The following is a 15,125-nucleotide window of genomic DNA, read 5'->3' as shown; positions in this document are numbered from 1 at the left end:
AATTAATTCTTTCTTTTAATTTTTTAATATTTAAATATATTTTATATATCTATCTATTAGTCTCTGGATTAACTATATCCAGATATATTATTTTGTCTATTCTATTATTAGAAAATAGTATTATACTGTCTTTATTTATTTTTTAAATTTTTACAGCTGATACTTAAAATATAATAAAAATTATACTACTCTTATCTATCTCTGTATTTCCCCTTTAGCTTAATCTTGTACAGATATAATAGTGGAAATAGATTATTCAGTATTCTATTGAATCCGAGAAATTGGTAGTCTTTAAGACTTGGTAAGATCAGTCTCCCTTTATATATAGATAAAAAGAGATAGATAAGATCTGATTAAGATAAAATACTAAGAAGTAAAAATTATCTATTTAAAATAATTTTTCTTAGAGTATTAAGTTTTTAAGTAGTAATTTAAAGATTTTCTATATTTACTGCTTATATAGTCTTATTTATCTATTAATTAATAGTTCAGGAACAAGCTTAATAAGTTATTACTAAAGAAAAAGTTATAAGAAAAAAGTCTCTTTAATAGACTCTAAATAAATAATTAATAAGATAATACTTTATAAATTAATAAAATTAATTATTAAAATTATAGTCTGATTATTTTTGGCTGTATTAATATATATTATCTATAAAAAAATAATTCTATTATCTATAGTAATTAAGAATTTCTTGACTAAACTCTTCAATTTATTATTATCTATCGACTACTATTTTAAACAGTAGAGTATACCCAGTTTAAATAAATAATTACTTTTATTACTATCTCTTTATTATATTAGTACTATCTTTATTTTTTAAATTATATATAGATTAGAGAAAGATTAATAACTCTATTAAATAAAATATATACTTGACTACTTTTCTAATTATCTAATAATACAAAGATCTCGTTTATAATTAACTACTAGATTAGCTTTAATTAGAAAGTCTTTCTAGTAATAATAGATTATTTTCTAATCAGAGATATAGAATACTATAAGATTCTGTTAGACTTTTAACCAGTTTCTAATACTTATAAAAATAAGTTACTAACTAGTATTATACTAGAAGTTCTGTATCAGTATAATCTAGTATACCGGATACTTGGAATTATAATCAATAATATAAATAATAATAGAATAATATTCTCTATATTTATTATAAAGTTTAAGATATAGTTACTCTAGCTTTAAAATATACTTATTAATTATAAGCTATTAAATATTATTAAAATTTAGTATTATATTCTCTGTCTTGTCTATATAATTCAGCTTACTATAATAATCTTACTTTAGAAGCTTTATTTTAAGATATTTAATAATAAAATTGAATATAATTAGAAAAATAGAGAAGAGACTTTGACAGCTTATTAAGATATTATATAAATAATTAAAAAGATTAGTTATCTAAAGCTTCTGATTAGAGTCTTAAAAATCTCTATAAAAGATTTCTATAGAACTCTTCTATATCTATAGTTATAGAGTACTCTGAAAAAGCCTTTTACAGAACACTTCTATAGATATAGAGTATTCTGAAAAAGTCTTTTACAGAATACTTCTATAGATATAGAGTATTCTAAAAAAGTCTTTTACAGAACACTTCTATAGATATAGAGTATTCTGAAAAAGTCTTTTTTAGAATACTCTATATTACTAGCAGCTATTCTAATTTATTTTTAGATTCGGAAAATTGGAAAATTTATTAATACCAGTTCTTAATATTGGAAACAATTCCAATTCTCTTAGAGACTTGATACTGGATTAGTAATTTTTTTATTTCTTGATTATAAGACTCGATAGAACTTAATCTATCTGATAATATACTATACTCTGAAACTTTGTTAGTCTATTAAAAGCTTTATCCAGTTTTAAAATAGTAATAATATCTCTTATCTTTAGTCTATATCTGTAAAATAGAGACAGTTTAAATATTTAATAGAGCTTCTATTTCTATTCTATCTATTTATAATCTATCTCTTGGATAACCAAGAGTTCACTGTATATAAAATATATAATATCTATAATAATCTATTTAATTATCTGGATATATTAATTAATTGTCTTATAAGAAAGCGAGTACTCTGGAAATAATAAATTCTTGATAGTCTTAGAAAAGTTTATTAAAAACTTTAAAAATATTATTAGTAAATCTATTAGACTGAGAACTATATTTATATAATTATAATAATCTTGGATTTAATATTAAAGTTTAAAATATTTAAAAAGAGTCCCTGACTTAATAATAATATAGACTAGTCCTGTAAGTATTGACAGGTCTTTAAAAAGATATATAATTACTACTATTATTATAATTTTAATATTAATATACAGTCGGCAGTCTTAGATCTGATTTTAAGTCTCGATAAAATCTTTTTCTATTATTTTAAATAGTAGAAGTAGTTATTTTTCTCGAAGATATATAAAAAACTTAAGATCTATTTTAATCTTGAGAATATATTACTCTTGTTTTTCTACTTTACAATATTAACTAGTCTTTAATTTAGGTATAACTGGTCTAACTGATATTCTTATCTACTAGAAATTCTGCTGTAATAACTTTTCTATTTTTTATTATATAGTACAGGATTTTCTAGCTGTTATAATTAATAATATTAGAGTTAAATATTTATTTAATAGTACTTAAGATATTTACTATTACTACTGAAATTGTTTATATTTTGATATAATTGAAACAACTATATTTTAGATATATATAGACCGATTTATAATTTATAAAAAGTTTAAAAATATCTTGGACAATATAAATCCAGAGAATATAGCTTTTTCAGTTAAAAATAAATAGAATAATAATATAGAAAATATAATCTATATTAGTAATATAAAGAATATAAATAATCTTAAGAATAGCTTAAAGCCGGAGAATAGTTCTATATTAATTAATTAAAATATAGAATCTTTACTACCTGTTTTTAATTTTATATATACCCAAGAGTAGATAGATACTTATATATCTTATAGTTTATAATATTACAATCAATATCCAGAGCAGTATAAAGAATAGTATTATATAGATTTTTATCTATAGTTATAATCTAGAAAACTTGTTTTTTGAATTATCTAACTATATCTAATATAATAACTATTAATTATAACTGGTAATAACTCTGTATATAAAATAAATTGAAAGAAATATAATAAATACTATAAAATTATTAGTAATTAATTATAGATTAATTTACAGTTATTAATCTAATTACTATAATCTAATCTATTCTGGCCTACAGTTAACTGCGGTTAAGAGATTGATTAACCTTAATCTAATCTAATCGGTGTCGGTTAAGGAATTTTATACCTTAACCTAACCGAGGCCGGTTAGGTTAGGTTATGGCTAGGTTACGGCGGTTAGGTTATGCCACTCTACTAGTAGCTGGTTGTAAGAACGGGGCAAAGATTACTACTTTTTGGATTTCATCTAATGCACTAATCGGAATCACGGCGTAGATTTGTTTACCTAGGATCTTCTTAACATGCTTCTAAAGGGTGCTTGTATTCGGTAATAGTGACATATTGATCACTCACCATACTTTGCATCGGTCCGCAGTTCAGTGAGTATATGTATTAACTTATGTCTTATCAGCTAACAGGATATTGCTATTTTATGGTGTTTAATATCTATTTGTGTTTTGTTAAATCTTTGCTGTGGCCAATTTAATGGTAATATCCTAATATAAGTATTATTTTTTTTAGGTTGATCATCAGTGCCTAGACTAGACACTAGTGCTATCAAACACATTAACATTAAGGGGTAGAATCGCGGTGCTTCATATATATACATCGTTCATATTCTACCACTATGGACTAGTGCAGGAGCCCGCTCGTCATTGTCCCTTGCGGAGCCTTTAGGTATTGTTAGGGTATTTCGGGATTACCCGCAAATGGGGTTGCCATTGGGCCTAGGGTAGAAGACCGCAATGATTGATATCAATTATTCTCAAAATCGGGTTGACCCACAAACATATCATGATAACTAGTACCAGCCGTGTTGTATGGTTTTCGGTAGGCTTCATCTATATCATCCCTGAGTCTTAACGATGACTGTTGCATGGATCACTAAGGTTAAGCTATATGTTGTATCCCCCTTCGTACAAGTTCAATGTTTTCTTGAACCGTACATGGTCGCAATCGTACTTCCGTCAGATGATTCCCCAAGAGCCCGACATATTCTACCTTAAGTCTCCTCTACCAGAAAACAGCTTTAACCCAGGCTCGCTAATCGAACTATCCCATCACCGGATGTAAATATCATGTGTTTGTTGTTTGATACAAATATAGATCCTGGGACAAAACTTATATGTAAACAGGTTTGCATATGGTTTCTTTTCAACAATATTCCAAAGTCGAATAACTCTACTTTGTGTATTCAATTAAGGTATTTTGCCACTAGAGACGAATGTACCGTTCCAGGATTTACTTTCTACTGAGAATGAATGTTGCTCTAGCCCCCATGCAATATACCAAGTACTGGTGGTGATGGCCATCTATGCCGACCTAGGTCTTGTGGATGAAAGCTGAATTGTTCCATCTTCGTTATTGCCTGGATCTTATACATCGCGCTAGAAGGTCATCCCGCTGCCTTAATCCTTTGAAGGCTTAGCATGACTTGTTAAACTCGACTTGCTTCGAATACACTACCGAAGGATGTCTTCCAGGAGGTCATTTGGACTTTCTTTGGCTGCTGAAACATGAGAATAGACACTAGAGGTAGTTAAAGATTCCCTTCACCTAATTGATAGCCAGCAGCGAACCGGAAGAAAGTTCACTAACCTTACTAGTCTTGCCAATTATACAGACACAAAATTCTAGACACGATTGACCATGTTCCAAATTGCGGGGCAAGTTACCATGCTCATATGAAGGGAAAGGCAGATAGCAAACTATGTAAGGTCTCCGATGACCATCCTTCACTCTACTGAGTTGTTGACCTCTGAATACCTTAGTTCTTTCCACGGTATTGGTAAATGAAGGTTTCGGAACCACCAGGTTAGGGCCGCTGTCCACTATTCCTTGCATGTAACCTTGGACGCTAGCCCTGGCTTTTATACAACTACAGTGGCTTCTATGTTACGTAAATTCTCTCACTCCACATTGGCAAGCAGAGCACAATCCACATCATCCCTTGTTATCGTTCTCATAGCTACCTGATGAAAATTCTTACATCACCAAAACAGGACCGTGTCGTTTTTCTGTAGACATTGCACAACATATCCAGATGTCGCCTATGCAGCAGGTATTCGGACGCTGAGCTATTCGGCGCCACATGATGCGGAAGATGTGGGGTAAAATATGGATAGTTGATTATCTGCAACGTTTGGGTATTCATACATACGCGTAGAGGGAATCTAGACCAGATATCAGCATTTGATAGCTTGGGATACGTGCTTATTGGGGTTTTCCAGTACAGATAGGCTCAAGTCCAATTGGGCAAAATGCGGACCAAAAAAAAAAGGCATCAACTTAGAAGAGCATGCTTTCGTAGTACTGTTCAGGGTTATGATAATATATTCGCATTGATAGAGGCAGTATTAGAGCAGACAGAAGGGGATCGTCATTGAATGTCAGCCTATGCATCCACACTCATTTGGTAAATATACTTCCCGTTGAACTACACGAGTCCCAAACTGTAGTCAAGGACTAAGCCAATTGGAATATTCGGAACCTGATCAACGGGCCACGCAAGACACCGAGATCACCGACCTAGAGTAAGAGCAATATCGACCATTAAGTATATATATCTGCTTCTTTTCCCCGTTCATGGATCTCTTAACTTGGTTATCAAAGATTTCATTTCACTGCCCGAGTAACCATAATCCTCAGTATTATCCAATCTTTGCTATACAACCCTCCCCCATAACACGTGACAATGGTCGACGCAGCTTTCTTCCAGGAGAACATTGAGTGGCCTACGTCTTCTCTGGGAGACGTTACGCACGTATCAAATGGACTCCCTATATCGGGGAAGAAAAGATAACATGGGGTCTATCAAAGATCTCCGAGTACTGGTCATCCGTTACCAAGGCAGGATTTGGGACTGTTGAAGCCTTCATCCCATTCGAACCGAATTCTACTTCTTTTTTGATGGTCGTGTCGCCCGTGTCAAGTTCACAGCAGGACATGACGATGCCATTACTAAAGGACCTCTCAAGATCACCGAAAAATGGAAGGGTCTTTCCAGTGTTGGCTTCAATACTATCGACGTCGCAGTATCTGTTCCGGGTCAGAAGAACGAAGCCTATCTTTGCGAGGGAGCAAAATATGTCAGGGTCGATGGGAAGAATGATAAGATCATGTATGGCCCTGCAAACCTGGCTGATGAATGGCCGGGACTTATGAACGCTGACTTTGATTCGGTCGACGCCGTCATCACTGTGTCAACCGCTAAGGTCGACGGGGGGACTTAATCTTTCAAAGGATCGCAGGATGCGAGAATCCAGGTTGTCCGTAGTGCTGCGGACAAATTGACTTGGGGACCATACCCGACTGCGGATTGTTGGAAGACCTTCAACTGGATCTAAGTGGCTCATTTATGCTGGCAGTGTGTGAAGTCTGAAGAGGGATGTGCTTGTCGAGCGGGGGATTACAAAGTAGTGCGGCAAAGTCTAGCCAGCTTAGTATGAGCTTTAGGAGAAATAGATCACCATGATGATTGCAACACAATACAATTCTACCGCCTTGTAAATAAGGAATATGTATATTCTGAAAAGGCTTTGGTTTTGCAACCATATTCCGCTATTACTATGTTCTATAAACACAGAGGAGGTGGGGGCACTATGGCTAATGCAAGAGCGAAGTTGTCGGAAACGATGGTGAAGTCTGGAGATTGAAGAAAGCAGCTCCAATGTATTATTGGGTATCATTAAGTGAGGGGGGAACAAAAAATGGCATAGCTAAGCATCACATGGTCTCCCATAACAATAAGTATCCCTGGAAGTGATCCAAGGCCGCTGGAACATTTGCGGTCTCAAGCACCAGGACATCTTCAGCACTGGGGATCTTGTATTCTCATATCACGCAGAACCGAAATCTGTCCTACGGGGGCGACCTCGTAGTGCATTCATAGCTAGCGATCTCTTCTAGCAATTTCTTCCTCATACAGACCGACGCATATTCCAACGTCGGTTTACCCCAGGCCTCTGCCCAATCCTCCAACCGTATCTCGTTGTCGTATTCATCTTCGTCAATGCAATATTGATTGATTTCCAGTTCACCACGCTTAGCAAGTGAAAGGCATTCCCGGAGGAACTGGGACATGGTATATCTTTCGCGTGTGCCTAGAGTCACAGAGTTGATTCCGAAAGAAGACAGACTTCTAACACGTGTCCAATAAGGCATTTTGTGTATGTGGAAGTCTTCCGAGTCAGAAGTTTACTTTGGTTTTCTTATTATCGCAGATTTGTGATGATTCGTCCATATAACTCGAGATTGTATGGCTTGATCAAGTAAATCTTTGAAAACATATAAGAAAGGTAGACGGTAAGCAGAATTTTGGAAGATGGTATGGGCTCAACGAAGTTGAGGCATGGAATGTTATTTATGCCTATACCGAGCTGTAATCCTAGGTAAATGGGAGCTTCAGAAGCGCTTGCTAGTCATGGAGAACTCCTGGAATATGTAGATGTAACTTTTTTCACCCAAATACATAACACTTGCGGGTTCCATAGCCTGGCTCTAGAAGTTAGCTCCTTCGGGATTTTCACCTAGGCGAAGCGGAATTTATAGATTCGCCACAATTTCGAAGGCTTTGTCCACTACTATATTTACATAATTATGGAGAGTACCTGGTACAATAGGCACTCATCTTGTGTTTAGTTTCCTAATCCAAGGAGCATGAAGTGTGTCCGACCTCAAAGCGGGCTATATCCGGGCTATGTGTATCCGTACAGTGTCACAGAGGTCGGTATATACAGGCATGGGAATCGGTAGCAGGTCTGTGCCACTCTGGGGTCTTGCCCTTGTCCAATTTCCGATACAAAAGAAGGAAGTTTCCGTCGGAAGCGAGTTTAGCCTGGGGTACACTCTTGAAACTGCTCCATATAGGCGGAGGAATTCCACTGGAATACTGCTGGTCTAACACCAAGTTTCTAAAATGGGGCCTTCCGGAGTTTTGTACAATGATAATCAAAACTGCTATCATCTGGCTCTTATGCCGTGTCTTACCCACACATTTGGATTTAAACAAAGAGACCTTCTCTAAACGGCCATTATGTTCATGGAATATATCAGGAACCACAATGGACTTCTGAAACCAAGCCTTTTTCAAGCGTATATCTACTTGGTTTTGCCGAGACCGTATGAGCAGGCTACATTGCGAAGGAAGGACAAAACTGGTAAATAGGGGTGGGTTAATCAGTTTGGGGTCGTGGGTCGGGGTCGGGTATCTTGGAAAACAGGTGTAGAGACATGTTTGTCCATCACAGCTAAGGAGAAAGCCAAGACTAGATGCAGGGTACTTGGTATTATACATATGTATAATACGAGATCTGGATATTGTCAGAGAGATGCAACTGAAATACCTCTACACGAAGATACTAAAGAATAAGGAGGCCCGCAGATTGTTCAAGGCGCAGTATAGAGTAAGCGGGTTGGATACAGGCAGGTATCTTCCTCTGATGATCCCTATTACTGGGTTCTTGATCCCATTTTCGTCTTCCTTTCGTTTTGCGTTCCTATCGTCAGCCCAGCATATTTTGCAAATATTGAACTAAAGTGAAGCATCCAGGCTGTAGTCCTCCCTGCGCAGGGGTCAGAGGTCAAGTAAAACATTCTCTATATGGTAGGATTGATAGAAAACCTGCTATAACAGTGCCCGAGGATAGGTCTGTTGCACAGAATAACGATAATTGCGCAACGCCCCATGCCCTTCACGCAATACTTTATAGTGCGCTGTTAGTGGCAGAGATATGTATTACGTATCCTTGTATGTGTTTAGGGCATACCATTCAACATAAGTGGGTGAGATTGTCTACTTGGCATTTGTCTGGATAGCGACATCAAAACCAAATGTTATAGGGCTACCATACACGCTGGGAGGGATTTACGCTTGACACTGGTTCTTCTTGGGGCCTTAGTGGCCTTTTTTATTTTTCTGGATTTCAATCAGTTCCGGAGATAGTAATATCAGTACATAAGAGTAACCATTCACCCACAATTCATACCCTCGACCGAAAGCAAAAGCAAAACAGTATGCGGCCAAAATAACCATACTAGTAATGAAAAGAACATTGTTCCAAATTGTCTCAATGATCGCCCGGCCTATCCTCGATATCTATTGCTTCATACTCCAATAAAAGGGAAATAGCAAGTTCCAGCGCACATAGAATACCAATGCCAGCAACTTCGAAAGATAAAATGGTGCCCGTAAACACCAACTGAAGCTGCCGACGGAGGCCAAGCCTCTAGACAACGCTGGGGTCCTGAGACATATCGATTATGAAAAGATTATCGAATGCTATCAAGAGACGCTGTTGGACCTCTTCAAGACCAACCTCTACCGCGGTTTTGTATACGTCCTGGTATACGTCCCACTGCCTCGCATTAACCTTCCTGATCTCGTCCTGAGCTGGTTCAAGAGCTTCCCAAAAGCTGTCCAAGACTTCCTCTTCGGTTGGCTCACGCCCATTTGAGTTCACCAGAACAGACATAATGTGTCCATCTTCGGCCTTGATTTCATCCTCGGAGTATAAACTCGAACGGTAAAAGACCTCCCACTCTGATCGTAAAATAAGACGTCCACAGGCTTGATAAAACAGCAGGTAGCCGTCCCGGCGTGCCACATGTGCTGTAACCTTTGCATAGCAATATTTGCCTCTTTCAGTGGCTGGGTTTTGGTCTTTAGCCCCCGGTTGTTGTTGGCCTTTGCCTTTGCCTTTGCCGCCTTTTTTGCCCTTTCCCGTGTCTTTCGCACGATGCCCGTCGTACTTGGTGGTGCGCTTGTAGGTGCGTTTGGGAGCCATGGATGACCTTGAGGAAATTTGAAAGTGTGTTGTAGTAATACAGCGGATATAGAATAGCAATAAAATGATCTGGTGGATCAATGAAAGACTGTGTGGATTTCTGGGGGTGTTCGTAGGTAAGAAACCTTTGAACGCAACCCTCATGTTGGATGATTCTACAGCTGGAGCGCGACTTCCATTTTCGTCACGCAGCTCCTTTGCAATCTGGATCAGGTAAAGGTCAACTGCCCAAAGACTATTATTATTATATATATAGATTATAAAGCAACATGCAGTTTGATATGTTAACGCCAGCTCAACAAGGTTCTGTTTTAGAGCGGCTCTATATGCGAACGGTACTTTCGGAGTAGTTTGGTACTGCCTAAACGATTCCTGGTGCCGTGACGACATCGTCCCAACACCCTGGCCGTGTGACGAGGGATCATATCTTCTTTCCTTTCTGTATAATGAGGTGTTTTCTGCAGGGCAATTCTGCGTTATCCACGAAGATAGCCTGGTTCATATCATCGACGGTTTCGACAGTGCTTGGCTGAGGGTCATTTGTCTGAGCATTCATTTGTCACCAGTCGCTAGTTTGCGTACTTGCTCCATGAGCGCAGTCTCTTACCGTACTGTTTCAATATGAGTTAGAGAGGTTGGCCTTCAAGAGACAGACTAGGTAGCTTACGCGTTCCAGGATGAATGGCAGAGGAACCATTGCAATGGATATGAATCCTAGCGTACTGGACGCCCATCCAATTCCTAGTGACTGTAACATCCTCGGGGCAGCTAAAGGTAACGCTCCACCGAACGAACTTCGGAAGAATGTGTTGCCGGCGAAGACGCTTGCCACATATCTGGGATACGATTCTCCTAGGTAGTTAAGGATTGATTGGAAGGTGAGGTAGAATCCAGGTGCGAAGAAGGCTGTACCAATGATAGGGACAATCCAGTGTACGCTTGTATCCTTCCTTAGTGTTTGGTCTGAGAGACGCTTCCTGATGAACTTACCTTTCACGAGAGGTCCATGCAAACATAAAGAGGCAAACCGGGATGCAGATGGCTCCGACCTGGCCAGGGACAAGGCGGGCTTCTGGTTCAACAATAGCATCTGGTTTTGCAACTCGTGGCTGGTAGGAGAAATATAACCACAGCACGTATACAATGACGGATATGACTGCGCCGACAAGGATACCAAAGAATGCAACTGGAAAACAGTTAAGGTGAGTCTTAAGGAGGCTAGAAGAATACCTACGGCCTTGCTGAATTGCGGTGAAGTGGTAAATTCCGTCAAAAACTGGGGTAATCGTAAGCCGAAGGAAATAGGTCTTGTTCGAATGGTGGCATACCAAATGGGAAGAACTCAAACCATAGGTAGAGAACCCCGTATATTAACATAGTATGCATATTAACAAATAGGATGACCGGGTCCATACAGGAAAGCTTGAAGTCGTCTATTGTTTGCTTTAGTATGCGTATAGCCAGATTAGACTCCGGTGTGTCGAGGTCCGCTGGACTTTGGTAAGACGGATTTCCTGTCTGGTTACGGAGTCGCTGGGCGCGACGAAGAAGGATATTCGAATATAACGTCTCAGGTAACAAAACAAAGATAAATATGGTCGTGAAAGCTGTGACACCGGAAAGAAGCCATAGAGTTGCAGTCCATGTATTCCAACGCTCTCTAGATGTGGGTCATCAGTATGAGGCTGTCCTTAAGGCAGGTTGAATACCTACATTACCAGTGTCCCAATAATCTGTTATGCTATAGTAAGTAGATGCATGAAAAGCTAGATTTGCAGGGCTTTGCATACCGGTCCCAGAATGGGTCCACACACTCCGCTAACTGCATACAAGGCTATGGCATACGGAATCTCGGTGGGTCCATATACCTCCATCAGCGTAGCGCCACCTACACTAATCGGCGCACTCCCAATAAAGCCACCAAAGAATCTCAATATAAGAACAGTATGTAGGTTCTTTGCTAGCGCGGTGCCTATGTTAAACAAACAAAACGCAAGAGAACCAAGGACATAGACTGGTGTCCGTCCGATAGACGGCAAGTTCGATAAAGGCGAAAGCTAGAGTACACCGATCATTAGTGTATCTCCAACACTTCAGCATGCATACGTACAATAAGTGGCCCAATTCCATATGCAATAACGAAGAGCGAGAGTCCCAGTGTAGCCTCGGCAGTGGTAGCGCCAAAGACCTCCTCAATTCTTGGTATGCTTGGTGTGAAAATTGCCGACGCCGCATAAAAGCTGAAGTTCAACAACATAACATCCACCATCACGACCGTCTTGGCTAAGGTGGGCCAATTTCTAGGCATATCTGGATCCTCAGGCCCGCTGAAATCGACCAATATGTGGCGAGCGTCTCCAAGGGAAGTAGAAGAGCTTGAGCTCGTAGTTTCCTCATGCTTTGAGATATCAAGATCGCGATCTGGAAATAATCGGCCATTTGATACCATATTGAGTAACCGGCCGAATGAGCTTTCGCGAAGTAGGATGTCCATCGTTAAGATAGCGGAGATTCACAGTCCGTTCTCCGTTTTTGCAAGTGAGAGGAATAGCAGCGAATGAATGAATGCTTTGTTCTCACTGAGATCGGGGAGGATATAGTTGATTTAATCCTTTATTTCAGAGTACACGTCAAACATTTTATATACGCACTGGTCAAGAGGGGATCGATACATTGATCAGTGTCCTTAGTTCGGAATTCCGATCTGTATTTCTCTTCTGTCCAATAAAGCTCCACCTTCAAGTCCTATCTCCGTACCCGCCCAAGCCATGGTCGGAACTCCGTGCATACTCCAAGTGTTAAGCTTCCACAAGAACGCCGCTATGCGTTCGATCCAAAATTCCCACTGAGATACAAATTCTAGACGCATGTCAAAATATGGATTTAGCTAATCTAAATTCTACCATGACTTAACCTCATGTATACCAGCACTCACGCTACCCCTTTACGACCCTAAATAGATAAAGCTAGCTTTATCATTGTCTAACCGAAAAATGACGCCTGCTGCCCGTGAACTATAAAAGGAGAGTAAGAGGCTTCCGAAAAGTAGCAGCAACCAAATGGAGAAATTGGGGTAATGGTCTCCCCAGAAGTACCGCGAGCACATTTGATGAAATGATACACAGAAACACAACATTGTTTCACCCGCCTAGGATGTCGGAGACATAGTCAAACAAGTCAACTGTTGTCGATGCCGAAATTGCCTTGACAGCCGCTGTGAAGTAGGGAATTTCTTCCCCATTGTACACGCTTCGATTACCGTGAATACCGATCGTGACCTTTCCATAGTTGGAATTACTACTCTCCCACAATCCCTTTCGAATGAGAAGTTGTATGTCCAAGTCACCAAGCACAACTGCAGTTGATGTGCCGTTCCGAAGAGTCAGATCCGGGATGTCAATATAACCCAGCTCCGAGTCATCTATGGTAAGATTGAAGCTGACGGTACCCTTCGTTGACCGGGCTTTAGCATATTTCACTTGACAATAAGGAACGTTCCATCCGTTGAAGGCTTGTAAGCGGGATGGAGTCGCGACTTACCAGTTCAACACTAATTGCGGCTGGGGTATTGAAGACAATCGTGGCGTTTACATTGTACCCATCATTCATACGAGGATTCAAAAGATCAAGCTTGGTAACATTAAACGCGTCGTCACGTTTCATAAATTCTACAATAAGCCACCTGATTAGTAGGATTATAGCAAATAGCGACACAGACTGACTAACCCTCAACATTTAGTCCTATATAAGGCGAGAAGTCATTAGCCATTTACTGATGTACCGTATGCCGAAAATTGGGCAAGTAAAGTATGCAAGAACCTACCCGGCAAGGTCACCGTTTTGTGGATGTCCAAATGGGCAGTGGGAAGTGCTTGCACCTTGAGGGATGGCTTTCCAGTAATGAGAACTGAAATTTCTTCGTTTCTAACTGCATCTTCAGCCAGCTTTGAGAAACAGCTGACGCAAGACAAGTCCAGATCCTGGTCAATGTCGAGATAAGCATCGTTCCCGAAGTCGATGCGGGGGAAAGGCAGAACAGCAAACGAAGTATCAGACCCCGAGTAGTATATCGAGGCATCAAACTCAGAGAGGTGTCCACTACCCATCCCGACATGGAACTGTTGCGATTGCCGCACATGGAACGAGTTAGGCGTGGGATTTGTGATCGACAAGCCGTCGAAGTCGAATTTGTACTTGTTGATGCGATCATTGGCAATGTTAGGAACTCCAACGTAAACCCTTTTTGACTGGTTAACTGGGTTCGAAGATGTATGAAGCAGTGAGGCTCACAGTGGAAGAACGGTGACCAGGACAATACAGCCCAGACCGATCAGATATAGCCACCACCATTTCTTCATATGGGCCTTCCATCTTTGAAATAATGTTGGTTTTGGAACGACAGTGCTCCCGATCTCCTCTTGTTTTAATGAGCTTTGCTCAGAATTGCCCTTGGACATATTCAACAGAGTGCCATGGATTATTTCCTGGACTTCGTTCTCCCAAGCAAAGACGCAAGGGTTGAGCTCACCGCCGATTTAGGTTTCGGTCACGGGTTCTGCACTTGGAATTCAGTTGCTTATCGCAAAAGTTGGTATAAGACTCAGACAAGTGGGGTGGGGGGAACGAGGATTAGAAAAGAGTCCTTCCTAAAGTTGCCGTGGCAATTGAATTGCCGTCTGAACTTGTTGGAAGCGGTCATACCCCGTGGGGCCAAGTCCTGATGCTGATCCTTTCACATGAGATGCGATCAATGGGATATGATATATCTTGAATTACGCGGCATGGACCATGGAAATTCGATGGATGATGTCATATTTGTTGGGAATAGATTAAACGATTTCATGAGCAATAAGCCTTCCTTCACTAAGATCTCTATGGACCTCATATTGAAGGCAGAATGCTTTTTAAAGACTATTTGGTATGCTCGGTTACGACCACGGAATTCAGATAGACCTCGGACGGAGGCCCTAAGAAGGGAGGTGATCAGCACGGGACCCCGCTGTCCAGCGGTAATATCTACTCTGTATGTAAGAAAGATCCATCTTATTTGTGGTAAATGTGATGATTGGTGAATGAACTATCGACTCTCCTGTAAGTAATATTTTTGGTAACATGCAACCTGCTTAGCAGCGTATCGGCGATCATTTGAC

General features: G+C 39.4%; 5 protein-coding genes across 5 annotated transcripts; 1 reads left to right on the top strand and 4 right to left on the bottom strand.

The window, feature by feature from the left end:
* Window positions 1-5,885: 5,885 nt before the first annotated feature.
* On the top strand, window positions 5,886-6,423 carry BDV38DRAFT_285920 (uncharacterized protein; the record flags this gene model as incomplete). Its single annotated transcript, XM_032060582.1, has 2 exons — window positions 5,886-5,954; window positions 6,169-6,423. 2 exons carry the CDS (start codon window positions 5,886-5,888, stop codon window positions 6,421-6,423), a joined length of 324 nt encoding a protein of 107 aa, XP_031910518.1.
* A 628-nt stretch (window positions 6,424-7,051) lies between these two features.
* BDV38DRAFT_285919 (uncharacterized protein) lies at window positions 7,052-7,354 on the bottom strand (the record flags this gene model as incomplete). The annotated part of the gene is made up of 1 exon (XM_032060581.1): window positions 7,052-7,354. The coding sequence occupies one exon, from the start codon at window positions 7,352-7,354 to the stop codon at window positions 7,052-7,054; it is 303 nt and encodes a 100-aa protein (XP_031910517.1).
* Window positions 7,355-9,417: 2,063 nt separating this feature from the next.
* BDV38DRAFT_285918 (uncharacterized protein) lies at window positions 9,418-9,975 on the bottom strand (the record flags this gene model as incomplete). The annotated part of the gene is made up of 1 exon (XM_032060580.1): window positions 9,418-9,975. One exon carries the CDS (start codon window positions 9,973-9,975, stop codon window positions 9,418-9,420), a length of 558 nt encoding a protein of 185 aa, XP_031910516.1.
* Window positions 9,976-10,544: 569 nt separating this feature from the next.
* Window positions 10,545-12,469, bottom strand: BDV38DRAFT_285917 (MFS transporter; the record flags this gene model as incomplete). The annotated part of the gene is made up of 7 exons (XM_032060579.1): window positions 10,545-10,586; window positions 10,643-10,913; window positions 10,966-11,251; window positions 11,304-11,635; window positions 11,689-11,708; window positions 11,766-12,032; window positions 12,086-12,469. The coding sequence occupies 7 exons, from the start codon at window positions 12,467-12,469 to the stop codon at window positions 10,545-10,547; spliced, it is 1,602 nt and encodes a 533-aa protein (XP_031910515.1).
* Window positions 12,470-13,115: 646 nt separating this feature from the next.
* BDV38DRAFT_273617 (DUF3712 domain-containing protein) lies at window positions 13,116-14,432 on the bottom strand (the record flags this gene model as incomplete). Its single annotated transcript, XM_032057707.1, has 4 exons — window positions 13,116-13,424; window positions 13,516-13,643; window positions 13,799-14,214; window positions 14,266-14,432. The coding sequence occupies 4 exons, from the start codon at window positions 14,430-14,432 to the stop codon at window positions 13,116-13,118; spliced, it is 1,020 nt and encodes a 339-aa protein (XP_031910514.1).
* Between the last annotated feature and the right edge of the window lie 693 nt (window positions 14,433-15,125).

Source organism: Aspergillus pseudotamarii (assembly GCF_009193445.1).
Source record: "Aspergillus pseudotamarii strain CBS 117625 unplaced genomic scaffold BDV38scaffold_54, whole genome shotgun sequence".
In the NCBI taxonomy this organism is placed as follows: domain Eukaryota; kingdom Fungi; phylum Ascomycota; class Eurotiomycetes; order Eurotiales; family Aspergillaceae; genus Aspergillus; species Aspergillus pseudotamarii.
The sequence above is the reverse complement of the archived record's forward strand: the minus strand, read 5'-3'. Positions and strand labels throughout refer to the sequence as shown.